The sequence below is a fragment of the Bombyx mori genome, chromosome 22 (assembly GCF_030269925.1).
Source record: "Bombyx mori chromosome 22, ASM3026992v2".
Lineage (NCBI taxonomy): Eukaryota > Metazoa > Arthropoda > Insecta > Lepidoptera > Bombycidae > Bombyx > Bombyx mori.
In genome coordinates this window covers 9,677,299-9,694,706 of record NC_085128.1, presented here as the reverse complement: position 1 = coordinate 9,694,706, position 17,408 = coordinate 9,677,299, and the positions used below count along the sequence as shown (strand labels likewise).

Genomic DNA, 17,408 nt, shown 5'->3' with positions numbered 1-17,408 from the left:
CAACCGCTAGCACCAGCCGCTAGCTCCAGCAACTAGCACCGGCCGCTAGCTCCAGCAACTAGCACCAGCCACTAGCTCCAGCAACTAGCACCAGCTGCTAGCTCTAGCAACAAGCCCCGGCGGTTAGCGCCAGCATTTTAGTACCAGCCGCTTGCACCCGCCGCTTGCGCAAGCCGCTAGCTCCAGCCGCTTGCACCAGCCGCTAGCTCCAGCCGCTTGCACCAGCCGCTAGCTCCAGCCGCTTGCACCAGCCATTTGCACCAGCCGCTTTCACCAGCCGCTAGCTCCAGCCGCTTGCACCAGCCACTTGCACCAGCCGCTAGCTCCAGCCGCTTGCACCATCCACTTGCACCAGCCGCCAGCTCCAGCCACTTGCACCGACCGCTAGCTCCAGCACTAGCACCAGCAGCTATTTCCAGCCGCTTGCACCAGTTGAAATACTTCCGAAAAAATTTGGGGTACTCAATGACGCGCGCCAAGTACGACAAATATTTTTTTTTCATTTTTAAATTTTCAAATATATTTTTTTTCATTTTTTCAACGTTATGACGGTTTCTTGGTATTTTTTTGTATTTCACATCTTTTTGTAGAGAATGAAAGTTATTGAAGTTTTATTTTTTTTGTAAAGTGCAAATGTTATTGAGATGAGTTTTATAAACGTAGACTTGGCGCAATTTTTTACAGTAAAACTGTTTTTGTTCGGATTTCATATCTTTTTGTTAAGTATTATTTTTTGCTTATTTATTACTTAACAAAAATAGACAATAGAATAAAAATAAATTATAAATAGTCACTCAGCTTAAAAGCTAATGAAACGCTCAATTAATTAGTGTAATAATAATCAACATCAACTTTTACAAATTTAAACCGAATTAAATTCTGTTTCAAATGTGAACGGTGGATGACGCTGTTCTTAATTATTTCAGATTTTAAAATTGAAATCGGAAACCTTTGAAACATCAATCCGCATCAATGTAATTTAAAAACTACAGTAAGAGGCTTAAATAAAAAGCTGAGCCTTAATTAGAATTTTTTTCGGAATTCAGTAGTAAAGTTCAAATTATTTTGATGAAATCAAAACTGAAATATTCATAACATGTTAAACAATCAACTACGAATAAATATTATTTATTCAGTAGACAATCACAACGCCATCTCGTGAAGTATTTCGGTATTACATTAATATAAAATAATTAATAATTGGGAATTTAATTGTTTTTATGATCGAACAATCACCAATAGTCGTCGAACAAACGATAATTGATCAAAATAAATTAATTTGAGCGATAAAAATAAAGATCTCTAGTAAAGGAGGCCCACTTAACGGTGATCATTTATTTAATTAATTATAAATAAACAAAAGACGAACAAACAATTTTTACATTCGAACATTAACGAACAAACGACGAACAAATCATTAAAAAATAAAAAAGGGGGCCAAATTTACAGAGCCGAGCTCATGGATTGTTATCGAGTATAGTAGTCTATGTTAAATTTTAATACTCTGTGAATGGATAGTGAGGCGAAAATAAAATGGTGCAGTGCTCTGGTTCTGGACTCTGGATGCCGCGTTTTTAGTGATTTCCTTTGACTGCTGCAATTGTGTCACTATCTCAGATTTATTGTCGATATTGTCAGCACTAAGTTCATTGAAAATGGAAACAAATTCAAATCCCATAGTTGATATGCAATCTTGTCGAATATGTCTCACTAATAGTAAGACTTTATGTCCATTATTTAGGTACAAATTGTCTGGAAACTACGCAGAAATGCTGACAGCAATTGCCGATGTAAAAGTAAGTACACAGTTTCAAATCTCTACTTATTCTCTATCGAAACAAATGTTTTCACAAATGCTGAAATTTCATAGTGTGTATATGGTAAATGAATGGAAACAGAACAGAAATAGTAATTTGTCACTATTTTCAACTAAGCCGACAATTTATTTTTAAGGTATTTTCATTTTCTTTATTTACATTAATAATAATAATAAACTTTCAAACAATCAGACTTGATGAATTTACTTAACGACAATTTTAGCAAAGCCACCGGGATGGAATTTGTGTTGATAAATGTGCGTTCATAGATGTACAGAGAGATAAAGTTGTAAACTCAGATTGCTTACAATTTAACCATAGTGTGGTCTTAAAATTTCTTTTTTAATCTGAAACCTACAAGTATCTTGGTATGTTCAAAATGCTAAATATAGTGGACGTAGATATGAAACAATCGTTTAGAGAAATATATATTAAAGGATGGGATGGTCGACCATTGTAGGACATGCCACAATCCAGGAGAGTTTATTAGACATATTGTTTCTGGCTGTTCTTCTTTTGCTAATGTCGAGAATTTGCATAGACATCATCAAGTATTGTGAGGGGCTTTCTCACTCTTGGGTCCTCACCATTGGTGGCTTGTGTCGTAGACACTGTCAGCAGCAGCAACCTATTTTTATATGGTGTTTTTTAAAGTGTATTTTTAATATTTTTTAAGAAAGATTTATAAATTAATGAGATTTTAAATGGATATAGTACAATAATAATAATGCACAGAACAAATCATGCACAGTCATCCTTCCCCAAATAAGGATTCCCTCTGTTATGAGTACCAGAGACTGACATATGTACTTATATATATAGATAATGAACACCCAGACACAGCAAACAAACCTATTCATCACATGAATGTTTGCTCAATGCGGGAATCGAACACAGGACTCTCTTTACAACAGTCAGGGGCTCTAATCATTGCATTACTGAGTCAGTCATTAAAAAATTATAGTATAGAATAGTATATAGTATTATTGAAAAAAATTAAAAAACGACCAGGTATAAAAAAAAAAAGATTGAATAGTAAAAATGACACAAATTATTTATACTTTTTATTTAATTAAATTTAAATTATTTAATTAAACTAATTTGTTTAAATTATTTGATTTTTAACTTATTAACTTTATTAACCTAAAAGGTTAATATTTTTAAAGGTAATAATTAAATTACACGGCACTTAAATTTTGGATGTCTTATTTTATATTTGCCATATTATTGATGAAAAGGAAATAAGTGTTCCTGCAACTTTAGTACTGCTGCTTTAGATAAATAATGGAGTGAATATGTCCAAACAAAAACTAAAGTAAGCTACTAAAAAACTAAACTGCATGCAAAGGCTAAAGCTAAGTATTAGTTGTTAATTGTAAATGTAATAAGAAAAAAAATTAGTACTTCAAATCATAAACTTTCTTATATTATAGCTGTATAATTATTTAAAATCAAACTTTCTTGTGAATCCTATGGTTGGCTAAATTGAGATAAAAAGTATGACTTTATAATGGAACACTTTTGAAATTATTGTGTAGATAATATACTGATATTGATAATATTACTGGTGGTAGGACCTCTTGTGAGTTTGCACAGGTAGGTACCACCACCCCGACTATTTCTGCCATGAAGCAGTAATGCATTTCGGTTTGAAGGGTGGGTCAATTATTGTAACTATACTGGGGGCCTTAGAACGTATATCTCAAGGTGGGTGGCGCATTTACGTTTTAGATGTCTATGGGCTCCAGTAACCACTTAACACCAGGTGGGCTGTGAGCTCGTCCATCCAACTAAGTGAGAAAAAAATAATTAAAAAATGTTGGACTAAATATACACTTTATGAGACAAACATTAATTTAGTAGTCTCAATGAAATCATCGTACCTAAATATGGTCATTGTTTTGAGATCCATAAATTTTATTTCAGTTTTCTTGCTACTTTGATGACAATGAGGTTTTTTGTACCTAAAATAAATAAATAAAATGATTTTAGGTCTCTTGTAATGATGGACTACCTGAAAGGATATGCCTTAAGTGTTGCACGACTTTGGAAAAGGCGTACTTGCTCAAGACAGTTGCTGAGAGGTAGACTTGAAACCATTTATATAATTAAATATATAATTTATTAATTTATTTCACAATCAGGAATATAATAATTAAACAAAGGAAATTTGGTTATAAGAAACAACTGTTATGTAAAAATTTATACTAATTATTGGGTCATTTGTTTTAATTTTTATTTAATTATTATCAATAATTACCTCTACTAGTCTACTAGTCTAATAATGAGATATTATGGATTGGTACCATGGCTCTGCCTATTTCTCGCGCTTATCACATGATGCAGTCTAAAGGGGGGGCATATCTGTAATTCCAGCAGTTGTTACCTAGCTGGACAGAACACAGTTCTGTGTATTTCTAGTTCTATTGTAAAAAATATATTCTCCAAATATAGAAATATATGCTTCTTATGCAGAAAACAAATTTTTGTTATGCAGGTCTGACAGAAAACTTAGAAAACTTTTAGCTAAATCCAAAGGCAATGTACTAACAAAGAAGATAGCTTTTGACTCATTTACTGACATCAAAAGTGAAATTGGGACTATAAGTGTTAAATCAGAACCCAAATGGGATTTAGAATTGAGTCTTGACAGTGAGAATAAAATGCCTGTGGAAACAGTTGATGGAAAAGATATTGTAATTGCTAATACTGTAATAAGAAAGGTTGATTCTACTATGGATGCACCAAAGGTTGAAGTTATTGGTGAAGGCGATGCTGCTCAGATCACTTGGAATAAAAGGGAACCATCAGAGGATTCTGATGTAAGAAATAAACTTTTAAAATAAAAAAATAAAAAAAAATTAATATTATATATAATCATAAATTGATATAATATATATAATTTTAAATTGTAATAAATATACATAATTTAAATATAAAAAAATAAATTAATATATATTTATAAAAAATTTAATATTTTAGGACGACTATGTGGATGCTGCTGTCCGAGATGATGATGACGATGACGATTACGTCCCACCAGTGGAAAATAAAAAAATAAAATTCAAGAAACCAAAACTGTCTGAAATAAAGGTTTTCAAGGAGAAACCCATTGTACGTAAAATCAAAGTGATCAAAAGGTACCGATCAGATGACAATGGTTCGAATTTATCTAATTTCAACACAAAAACAACTTCGATTACATGCTGTGAGTATTCATGATTAAATTAAAACGTGAACATAAACTATCATTGCATTTTTTGTTTTAATTGTTAGAGGAAGGTGACCTGTAGTTTGAAACTACCCAAGAAATGTACTATTCAAGTATTCTACTATTATAGAAATGTGTTAAAATCCACTGGACTCCTCGTACACTTTTTAGGACATATTTTAAGTAATGATTAGTTTTAATAAATATTATAAGTATTAATATGTAAGGTAACATAAAGCTATCAGTAGAGTTTCAGGTGACCAAGTAAATATTTCAGGTTTTAAAAGAGTCCCATGTTTTATTCATGCTTTTTGTATATAGCTGTGAGTCTTAAATGCTTAAGCAATCCCATTAAATATGTTATAATTTAGACCTGTGTGATTTCAGATCCCATTTTAAAGAATGGCACAAGAGGATCACCTATCATCTTGAAACGCCCTAAAGATTCAACATTACTAAAGGTGCACTCATCATATAAGCCTAGAACACAATCTACAGTTGATGGACCAAAGGCTATGCATAGAGAAAAACCTATACGCATGGTAAAAACTGCAACTCCAAAACAGAAGGAAAAACTTGTTTGTCCTGTTTGTGGTATACTAACATTTACTTTGGGTAACCATATGTCAACTCACCAAGGTATGTAACTATTAATTTAATATAATCATATAGATAGGTGGAAGGCTATTGGGCTTAAGTGATAATTTTCTTAATACGCAACATTTATCTTTGTAATTAAAAGTGCATTTTATTTGGCATTAGCATCATCAGTTTGATGCTATTAATTGATCTTCAGTTAAGTTTACTCCATGCAAATAGCTCAAAAATATTTCTTTTTGTTATATTTGTTCCAAAATTTTAATGTGAAATGGATCTGCTGTAAAGTTTCAAAAATGTCGTTTACTGGTGGTAGGACCTCTTGTGAGTCCGCGCGGGTAGGTACCACCGCCGTGCCTATTTCTGCCGTGAAGCAGTTATGCGTTTCGGTTTGAAGGGTGGGGCAGCCTTTGTAACTATACTGAGATCTTAGAACTTATATCTCAAGGGGGGTGGTGCATTTACATTGTAGATGTCCGTGGGCTCCGGTAACCACTTAACATCAGGTGGGCTGTGAGCTCGTCCACCCATCTAAGCAATAAATAACAAAAACGATCAACCTTTCACCCCTTCATATGATATACTCCATACATAGAGTTAAGCTACTGACTTTAGTTAAGTGAGTTACTGATACACTATAAACTCTAGGTGTGGTCTTGAAATTAACAGAGCGTCATAGGATTGTGAAAGATTGATTGAAGAATGTCTGATGAAAAATATTAAGCAAACACAAAGTTTATGAATGTGTTTTTTTATTTACTCTCAGACATAAATAAATATATCTGTAATATATTCTGTAGTCTTAAATGCTTCATGATACACCCATTCCATACACCATAAAACACTACAGTCCCATTCATTAGTAAAAGATTACATGTTTACTTGTGATAAATGTAGCTTGTACGTTTAAAGATTTTATGTAAGGTTAATTATTTTTCAGAAAAAAAGCGATTTGCATGCCCTCAATGTCCTAGGACATTTGCTCAAAAGACAAATCTTCAGACTCACGTTAAACAGCATACTGGTATAAAGGATCACATTTGCGAGGTGTGTGGGGCTGGTTTCTACAGTCAGAAATCATTAGTCAGGTTAGTTCAAAGTTTTATACTATTTTTATTTTATTTATACTTTTATATAATTATAATAGAATATAAGCTTCGTTGAGTTTTACAAGGTTTGATAAAATCAATACAACATACTTCATACTCAGGGCTTGTAATAGTATTTTCTTCAGTCTAACAACATTAATTATTATTTCATACATTGCCTTGAAAAAATACCAATATAATAGAATATTTAGGTTAAAATATATGAAGGAAATATAATAATATTTTACAGTAGGCAGTGGCTTGGTTCTGCCCCTAGCCACTGATGTCGTCCATGTGCACTTCCACACCCATAAGCAACGGTACTTATCATAAGCTGGGCCATATACTCGTCTGCCTACAATTACAATAAAAAATAAATAGCATAAATTGGATTATTTCTATTTTGTACTACATTAAAATAATATTCTAAGGACATATTTAATGATACCTACTTCAAATGCTAAATGTTACAAGTATATTTTTAAACATATAATGTACATTTTTTTAAAAATACGTTCCTGGGACATTCGACCTTATTCCTATATGTACAAATAAATAAAATTGTTTGTTAATATTTTCCAGACACAATTTAATTCACAGAGGAGAAAGACCGTTCTCATGTAATTTGTGCAGCAAACGATTCATTGCTGTAAGTATTTTAATGTTTTTTTTTTTTTTTTTTTTTCGCATGCTTATTTTAAACTTATCCATCAATCATGCATAAACTTTTAAAGTCCTATAGGTATACTTGGGCCATTACAAACGTGCGAACTTAGCCTCAAACCATTTTTATCAGACCTCTCGCTCACACGTATAGGCATATCGGATCTCTCGCTCACACGTATAGGCATATCGGATCTCTCGCTCACATTTATAGTGTGTGTTTTATACACATATTTATATTAAAAAAAAAAATTTTTCCGGGTCACGTTTTTAATTCGTTAAACACTATCAACCCATTATGAATAACCAAACGCGTTTGGGCGTTAATATCGTCTTTTAATTTTAACAAAGTTAAGTTATCAAATAATGCTTCCATGGTTCGCGTAGGATTGTATAATGATAATTAATACAATTTTCACAAACACCTACAAATGACGTGTATCAGTCATCAACGACCACGTCATCTGACTATCTAAACCCGCGCGGTATAAATCTAACTTCGTACCTGCCCTTGTATTCGCGATCGATTCGAATACACTTGATAATGAAATATTTGGTACTATAGTTTTGTTAGGTTTCTTTTAACTAATTATAATTGTAGTTCTAGTGTTCGCCCACTGTTCGATGTTGCCATTTTCTTGTTGTTAAGTAAACGGGTCAAAATTCATTATTTTTTATTGGTAACACCAAATTTTCGTCCATAGATTTTATTAAACAAAAAAAGTCCTTTGACAGAGAGACCAAGGTATTACGACTGTTTTGGTTTGTTTATTTACATATAATAATACATTCGTTTTTGGTTTGTTTCGTTATCTATGTGGGTCATATATTCTTCGTATTTTCTGAATTTAGCAATAGACCGCTCGTATTATTGAATCAAACTATAGTTTTGGTTAATTTGATCGAATGCAGATCATTTTCTTCGTAAAGTGAGATTTAAATATATTTTGAATTTGTTGAATTGATTGAATATATTTTATACTAAGACCATACTTGTACCTGCATTCTATACAAATAAATAAATTATTATTATTATTATTATAAAGCTTTTCTTAATTTCGTTTATTATAAAGAAATATAAAATACGTATTACAAAATGACTGAAAGTTTTCGGTGGTGGCTTTTTTTAAACCGTTGTTTGAATTTATTTAGTATTCAATAAGCATGGCAGTTGAAACAAATTATTTTGTATTGCATGTAAAATTATTTCTAACATAACTTCAATAATTTTTATCTGTATAGTTTGTACATAGTAAAATATTTTGTTGTTGTGTTTCCCATATTCGGTCATTTGTTAATTTCGAAATTCGATTTTATAAGCATTCTGTTGTCATTGATGTTGTTTATCGGAGGCGATGACTATTTTCCATCAGGCGTACCGCATGCTCTTCTGCCTTTTGAGGCAATGAAACAAATATACGCCTGATCCTTAAATACGTATATGGCCCTAGAGAGCGCGTTACTTGTCACGTGATTCGAGACGAAGTTTTGCGACTGTAGGCAATATTTATTTTGTCATAAAATTGAATTACCTAAAAACCATTAGCCTGTAGTTACGGTAGGGTACGGGTAAAAAAAATGTAAGAAATCGATTGGTGTAATTTCAGCGTTGCGATCTGAATCGTCATCTGCGAATTCACTCCGGTTACAAACCGTTCAAGTGTAACACGTGCACGATGTCGTTCAATGCGAAACATCAGTTACAGAATCACGAGAGGATGCACACTGGGGAGCGTCCGTACACTTGTCAGGTGCGTTCACTTTATATATATATATCGTTTTGTGCGTTACAGATGCAAAGTCTGCGCCGACACATGCGCATTCACACAGGGGACAAGCCCTTCAAATGTGATATCTGCAATAAAAGCTTTATACAGAACCACCATCTGCAAAATCATATGCTTACTCACACCGGAGATAAGCCGTACTCGTGCGAGGTCAGTTTGTCTGTTGTACTGATGAACAAGATTGTTTTCTTTGTTTGTTTTTCATATTATTAAATATATATTATTCCTTGTTCCCTCTAATGATGAGGACAAGTGAGTTCGTACTGGTCTATACCAGAAAACCCTGCGTTATGGTTTGGTGAGGCCTCATGTCCGAAGGTGGATGGCGGTGTACACTGTGTGTACTAATGATAACTACCCGACGAGAATTTGACCTTTAGGTCATTTTCCATCGTTGGTTACACTCATAGAATATGAAATTTAAGTAATTAAAAAATGGTGCCCAAGCTACTCGGTGCACATGAAAGAAGTGAAACTTCTTTTGCGGTGTGTAGTATTGTGATTTTCTTCAATTTTAATCCTTAAATGAAATTACTCTTAATTACTTAAATTAATTATACGTAATATAGAGCGGAATGCTGTGTATAAGAAAAACGACTTAGTTTGCTTTGTCCTTTCCCTCTCTCCACGGTCGAGTGGTTCGCGAGACGCTCTGTCTATTTTCTCGCTCTCGCTCTTCCTAAATTGTATCTCTCATCTCTAGCCGCAACGAATTTGTTCCGAGTTAAATTTTACTCTCAACCGGCCTAAAGAAGTTTCACTTGAAAAATTTGCTGCTCAATAATTTAATAACAACTATAGTAAGCGGCACGTAAGTTGGCAAGGTTTTGGTGTAGTGGGGTTAATGTCGCGCATGGTGCACATTGCAACTTAATTTTTTATTTGCCGTAATTTGTTTTTAAGCCTTTGTGTTTAGAAGAAAGTTAAAGAAAAGAGAGAAATTCGTGAAGTGTATTAGGTGTTATAAATAAAATACAATTGAAAGTTAAGAAGTTTATTTAAAAAATATACTTAATATTCAAAAATATGTGTCGCCGTCGTCATTATCATTTTCTAATAGTGCTACCCCTTGGATTAAATTTATGGTAGCACCTGAGCTGGTGGAAGGAGTTGGCTCCTCATCGTTGACATAACGAAGAGTCGCTGTCGTCACTGGCTTAAATAATAAAACGCTCAGTGACTGAATCGACTATATGGTCATTGGTATTTGGTCCTGGCATTGCAAACAAATTTAAAAGAATAACACTCGTAACAAAAACTAAATTTAAAACAATAATAACAACTCGTAACAAAAACTCAATATAAACAAAGGGCTCCTACAATTTAGTAGGCGCATGTGTAATCATGGAGCGAACGGAACGTGAACGCGGTGCGGGAGGGGAGGGTCGACTGACTCACCAATCGTGCGCTCGGGACGGTGCTACGTCTTTCCCCGCGTCCCGCTTGACAACCAAAGAGACCTAAAAAACGACTTCTGCGCATCTTACGACTCTTGCCAAGTTACGTGCCGGGGACTATACCTATTTGATTACATACTAAAATTAAAAATAAACAATTTATATTTTCAATATTTATACAGGTATGCAACGTTGCCTTCAGCTACAAAGTGAACCTGAACAATCACGTTTTCAAAGCGCACGGCATAAATTTGAAGTTCAAATCTATTCACACGGTCACGGAAGATATTCTTCGTAGAGAGATGGGATTGGAGAACGAAGCGAATCTTACCATAGCGCACATAATACCGCAAGTGGGAGAAGTGCCGGCCGCAGCCGCACACGAAACCGTTAATCATACGTCTGAATATTGATTTTGTGTTTATATTCATTCTCGTTACGTCACTACGGACTACTACATGGTTATTGGATTATACAGGGCGGGAACGACGGTATCTTTTTTTTTAAAGGGATTTTATGACCTGGTAACTAAGACCTTTAGGTCAAAATGACGGTATCGCTTTAAATCGAACGACCTCAATGTTGTAATGTTTCAAGGCCGCACACAAAATACCATACGAATAGCCTAGACCAGCGGCTCTCAACATTAAAGGTTAATAATAAACAGCATCGCAATCAAATTATTTTAGACAAATCCGAAACACCCCTACTTACTTATATACAAGAATATTGATAGTTCAAGTGAAGGCACCATTCTTAAATTATACATCACTAGCTGACCCGGCAGACTTCGTAGTACCTCAATCGATAAAATTAAATAAACGACCTAAGCTTTTGTATAAAATAAACTTAAAACAAACAAAAAGAATCCGTCCGACTGGGGACACATCAAAGGAAAAATAAAATTGTTTGTTTTTGTATAATTCCGAGCATTTTTATATTTATTCACCTTTTAAACCTTCTCTGGACTTCCACGAATAATTCAAGACCAAAATTAACCAAATCGGTCCAGCTTTTCTCGAGTTTTAGCGAGACTAACGAACAGCAATTCATTTATATATATATATAAATGAATTGCTGAATATATATATATATATATATATATATAGATTAATAATATATTAAACGTAGTTATGCTAGTCTCACGGTGGATGACGGCATTGTCGTTATTGATTTATGTATAAGGCCTCCGGTGACCACTTAACACCGGGTCTCCAGTAAGCTAGTCCACTCCGTTAAGCAATAACAAAGGTTCCCAGAGAAGCAAATCTTCCCGGTCGTCTTAGCTAAAATTATCGTATTGTAAATCTCGGTCATGGGCTTACGACACAATGTGTTGTGACACGATGGTTGAGAACCACTGGTTTAGGCAAAGGGTTTTATATTAGATTTTATGTTTTTAATCATGCTGTAGGCTTTAGACAAGACCGGTGACCCATTTCTAAGAATATTTCAAATATTCAAAACATTGTCAATGCAATTTTGTTACGATAATTATTAAAAGATAATTTTATGTCACTCTTTTATTCGTTAAGTGGTGTTCAACTTTGGTTAAAAATGTTACATTTTTAAGCAAAAACCATTTTTTTTATTGCTTAGATGGGTGAACGAGCTCACAGCCCACCTGGTATTAAGTGGTTACTGGAGCCCATATAACGGCTACCCCACCCTTCAAACCGAAACGCATTACTGCTTCACGGCAGAAATAGGCAGGGTGGTGGTACCTACCCGTGCGGACTCAGGTTTTTATTTTATTGCTAGCCACCTATACCGTCCTACCACCAGTAAGCGGTATCGAACATAGAACAGAAGATATTGCTGAATCGCGCTAATGACATTTTCAAAATACATTCACATACAAGTTCCGAACAAATAACATTTTGATTGTAGGTCGGTGAAAGATTTTGTTTTTATTTATTTATTTATGTACACACAGAAAACAAGACACAGTACAGAGTAATAGGAAAATTATGTACAAAGGCACTGCTTATTTCTTTGAGAAATCTCTTCCAGCAGACCTGCGAGAGGAAAATGAGAATAATAATAAAAAGTGATAAGTGTGTGTAGAACAAATAACACATAACTAAAATAACAAATACAACATTTTATAGTATTCCTCCCAAATAATAATTTTTTTTTTTTTAAATATCAGTGATTTCATTATTTTGTATTAGTTATAAGAGTAGGAAAGGCAGAATTAATTTTATTCTGTCCCGTAATTCTCACCCTGTATAAAGCCATTAGTCGTATTGTTTACCGAGACTTATTTTTAAAAACAAGATTTGAATTTTCGTATGTACAGATTTATAGCTGACACGATCGTTTTTCGTTAGATACGAACTTAAATTCATCGGCAAAGCTGATAAATAGTTTAATCACGCCATTGATGACGGTATTGTAACCAAGAATACAATGTTACACTCGCAACGTGATTCTATGTTTCTTTATCTATGAACTTTTATTATTTTCTTCATTTTAACTATACTTTTAAAATACGTTATAACAATAAACTATTTTGTGGGTCTGGTATAGAGTCCGAAGTCTTGTTTCGCTCTTGGGGAATGAGATTGCGCCATCAGCACCATCTGGTGTGCAATTAAGACTTTATGTGCAACATTGAATCAAACAAATATTAGTGTCATAGTGATCTTATAGGAAGGAATATTTTATTTTCAAGATATTTTTGTATTTTTTTCTGTCCCCCAAATGTATCATATTCGTGACATGATAGCCAACTTTTATTCATGTTTTTGGTGAAACAGCAGTGCAGTTTTATTACATATTACTGTTTATTTGTTGATTATAGTTTGTTACTATAAAAAATCTGTAAAGATTAAAATGTAAAGCAATAACAGTGGATTTGAAGTTTTATAAAATAAAAATAATAAGACATTTAAATTGTGTCTTTTAATATTTAATAGATATATATTTAACTATATAATCTTATTTGAATAGCATAATATAATAAGAGCACAGCTTTCAAGGTAAGCATCAAAACTGTATTGATCTACTAACATCTGGCCTAGCAAAACAGTGCTTCGCTGAATGTACCACCACTAAAAACTAAAAATCGGAGGAAATTTTTATTTTTTTCAATTTGGTTTAATTAAAATTGATTATCATTAATTTTTAATATAAGCTTTATTGTATAAAGTAATTAAATAAATTCGATTCGGAACAAATCATCAGGCGTAAGTCAAAACAATTAATTATTATTATATCGTAGTTGGTAGTCTCTTGTACACAAACACGCCACGCTGACGGGGTGAGATTCCGCCACCCATCGATATTTCAATTCATTCGGTATCTCGAGAGACTCCTGCGATTTAGTCTCCCTTCTTTTTAAAATAGTTATCTGTAACAAAATTAAACACTTGTAAATATGTATTTTGAGTTCACGGAATCTGCATACACCTGAAATATTTTTATTGGCCTTTTTTTATTTTTATTGCTTAGATGGATGGACGAGCTCACAGCCCGCCTGATGTTAAGTGGTTACTGGAGCCCATAGACATCTACAACGTAAATGCGCCGCAACCTCGAAAATAATACTCTTAATACTCCTAATAATCCGCCTTTTAATACTCTTAAAATTAAGGTTTTGCTTATTGCTGCTAACGAATCTACCGTAATCGAAGTGATGGTACCTATCAATAGCAGTGCATGACGGATGGTCCATCCATCAAAAATGTATTCCACATTGCTGAGTCAAATATGTAGTTGTAATGGATGAAAACATGAAGATGAAAAAATTAATTCACAAAGTATGTTATACAAACTTACACTGTATAAACTTTCTTTGCAAATGTACGGGGGTCGACAGGTCGGCTGTTGTGTTTTATTGCAGTTTCTGGTTTCAATGAAGCGTGGAACAGAGTTTTCGCCCAAGTCTTCTATTTCTTTCTGAAATGCAAAACAGTCTCTGGAGCTAGAATTCATTTTGTTATAAAGAAATAAAAAATTTACAATTTTTGTTACATTTTAAACGATTGCTCTATAAATACCAAAGGATATTATGACAGGATTTTAAGACACGAAATTATAAAAAAAAAATGTATGAAAAGATTTATTGTGGTAAACCGAATGAACTCATGGCCCACGTGGCACTGAGTAGTTAACGGAGCCCATTGACTTTGCAATGGTAATACCTACTCTAAATGGTAATAACACTAATGGTAACTCGTTTTGAGACATGCCTAGATCGCAACCTTTTATTCCGACTTTCAAACGCTTCACTACTTTGCGATAGAAAGAGGCAAGATGCTGTGTACTCGTGCTCCCGCACACAAGACTCCTGCACCGTTAATTGCGCAAATTATAATTGTGTCTGGTTTTTGGTACAGGATTTTACTTCTTCATCGTGCAAATCGTCCGTGATAAGTACCTACATAACATGTTCATGTTTCTTTAGAAAAATTGGTAGCTATCTGCGGAATTTGAACACCATTATTGACTCATCGCTCGATACGAGTACACCGGGCGTCTTATCTTTCCACGACACCTTATATGTTGTAGAATAGTAAATAATTTAAAACTGAACTTACCTTGTATTTGCAAGTGCAAGGTGGGTCCGGAATAGCTTGCTGAAATTAATAACAGTAAATGTATTAACGATGTAATAAATAGCAATTACGGTTTGTAAGACGATGAACATAATAAATAGCAATTACGGTTTTTGGCCATCAATCAACTTACGTTTTCAACTTGAATGTTTCCCCTTTTTCGCGTTCTCGTTTCAACGGAATTATCCAACAGAATAACATCATTCCTAATCATATTGGCGTAATCAACTATTAAAGCGGACAATTCTTCTGGGCTCGTGTCTGGGTCAAAAGGCTCCGTGTAGTAAGGATTCGGCCTGACGTTTTCTTTATCTCCCAAAACGTCATTTCTTGCTCTTTTCATCATGTAGTTGTGACTTTTATGTGTGCTTTGGTCTTCTACCATAAAACCACCCACGTCTGGTTTTCTTTTCAGCGCTACCGCTTTAGGCACGAATGACTGCACTATCATAAGAATAGCGTAACACAAAATGACTAATATAATCGGTCGAGTAATCTGAAATTAGTTGATAAATTTGCATTTAGCTTGAAGTTACCATTTGAGGTACGCAAAGTGAACATTTTACATAGAAAGTTATAATACGTCCGTATTATAAACGTATTTAGCAAACATTTCATAAAACGAAAAGGTATATCTTACCATGATTGGGAATGCTGGATAACTCAACTGAACGATGCTTCTCAAAGGAATGATAAGGGATGAAATATTTTCTCCCTTATATAGGGGATATTGATTGATGGGTAAAGAAAAGATCCATTAGAAACAAAATCCTTATGAGGGTGTCAGATGATAAATATGGCGATACAATACCTTTTTCTGTGTCCAGCTATTGTTTTCGGCTTTGTGATAAATCCTTAAAATAGAACCATTGTGAAAGTTTCACGCCTACTTTGTGTGATGTTATATACGATTATTAGAAAATCTATATCCAATGTGTACTTACACATTCGCATAATACATTTTTTATAAAATGTCTAAGGTTATCCCAATAAGTCGAGACATCGGATTTTTATTGATGTTTTCTAAAACTATTTTGGCAAGATAATATAACTAGACTTGATACATACTTAATAGAGCGTACGTAATTGTAAGCCTGCATGGGAGACTACTATCTTTTTTATTTAATGCTTGAGAGAATACTTGTCGCCCGGAGGCCTTTCCAGTTTTACCAGAACAGGTGGGCGACCAAGGGCTCAACCAGGAGGGGTGGGATTTGCTAATAGCAACTCGAGCGCTTCCAAAGGAGACCTAATAACTCAAGAGTGAATCTACTACCGGATCGGAATCGCGACCAGCTGAGAAGATCCGGCAAGAAACTGAGCTAGCTGAACGTTCGACGTTCAGCCGCGATTACGGTTACCGGATCCCTACTCCTAGTGTTAGAGCTATAGGCGTCTAATGCAAGGGTTATTAGATCTGATGGATCCGTAAGGACGTGTAAGGGTACTACCTACCACTTCGCCCAGTTATGCTATCCGTTTCCAAGAGTGGGAGCTACAATACGATTGAGGCTTCAATTTAACCTCATGTCTCACCGTGGTTGATTACATTTACTTTGTGATTTCTATGAGCTCCGGTAACCACTTAACACCATATAGGTCGTGAGCTCGATCACCCATTGACGGATCAAAAAGGAACCTAAATTAAACCATTTTCGATATTAAATCCGAAAAGAAAATTTTTGTTATGGTAATTGCGTTCAGGTGGAAATATGGTTTATTAAGTGTAGTTTAAAATAAACTATGATTTGCATTTTTGATGTGTTCAGATGTGTCAATGCCGTCTATTGCCTTATTCCGTATTGATTCCGTAATGGAAATGAATTTATGTGTTTCAATTTCGATAGCTTTGCGTCAACATCAGTGGAATTTAGGTAAAAATTCTAAAGCATCATAGATTGTATTTGGGTGCTGATATCCACCGAATTATTTTCAATGATACGTTAATTTTTAAAAAATGCTGTCAAAAAATCCCGAAGAGAATGTATCTATTAATTACTTTGAAAAATGGCACCCCCTGAGGATCTTGTTTGCGCTAGTGTTAGCAAGTCCTAGCAGGTTAAACCCCCTCAGTTCACCAACCAGTCCACGCGTAGTTGGAATAGTCAATTAGGCTACCAAAGATTAGCTAGGGAAAAGAGAACTGGCATAAGCGAAAGGAATCGCAGAAATAAACAGGACTGTAGCAAAACAAGCTAATTTGGCTCTAGGTCTAGGCAAGTTCTCTTTTCTACTTCTGACATAAGGACATTCAAATTTAGCTCCGTGTAAACTTACGTTAACGAC

General features: G+C 34.2%; 2 protein-coding genes across 4 annotated transcripts; one reads left to right on the top strand and one right to left on the bottom strand.

The window, feature by feature from the left end:
- Positions 1-1,486: 1,486 nt before the first annotated feature.
- On the top strand, positions 1,487-13,458 carry LOC101742415 (zinc finger protein 431). Of its 3 annotated transcripts, none has more exons than XM_004931815.5 (9): positions 1,487-1,796; positions 3,810-3,901; positions 4,315-4,639; positions 4,800-5,025; positions 5,416-5,667; positions 6,566-6,713; positions 7,296-7,362; positions 8,984-9,127; positions 10,743-13,458. In XM_004931815.5, the coding sequence occupies exons 1-9, from the start codon at positions 1,656-1,658 to the stop codon at positions 10,971-10,973; spliced, it is 1,626 nt and encodes a 541-aa protein (XP_004931872.1). In that variant the 5' UTR covers positions 1,487-1,655; the 3' UTR covers positions 10,974-13,458. The 3 variants fall into 3 exon arrangements, with proteins under 3 accessions (XP_004931872.1, XP_004931871.1, XP_062530949.1); XM_004931814.4 differs by lacking the exon at positions 8,984-9,127 and adding an exon at positions 9,170-9,313 and having other exon boundaries at positions 1,504-1,796; XM_062674965.1 differs by having other exon boundaries at positions 1,504-1,796; positions 8,984-9,313.
- On the bottom strand, positions 13,453-15,798 carry PTTH (prothoracicotropic hormone). Its single transcript, NM_001043884.1, is given in 5 exon segments — positions 13,453-13,915; positions 14,344-14,463; positions 15,105-15,143; positions 15,256-15,618; positions 15,763-15,798. Coding segments are annotated over 5 exon segments (675 nt in total). The 5' UTR covers positions 15,766-15,798; the 3' UTR covers positions 13,453-13,765.
- Between the last annotated feature and the right edge of the window lie 1,610 nt (positions 15,799-17,408).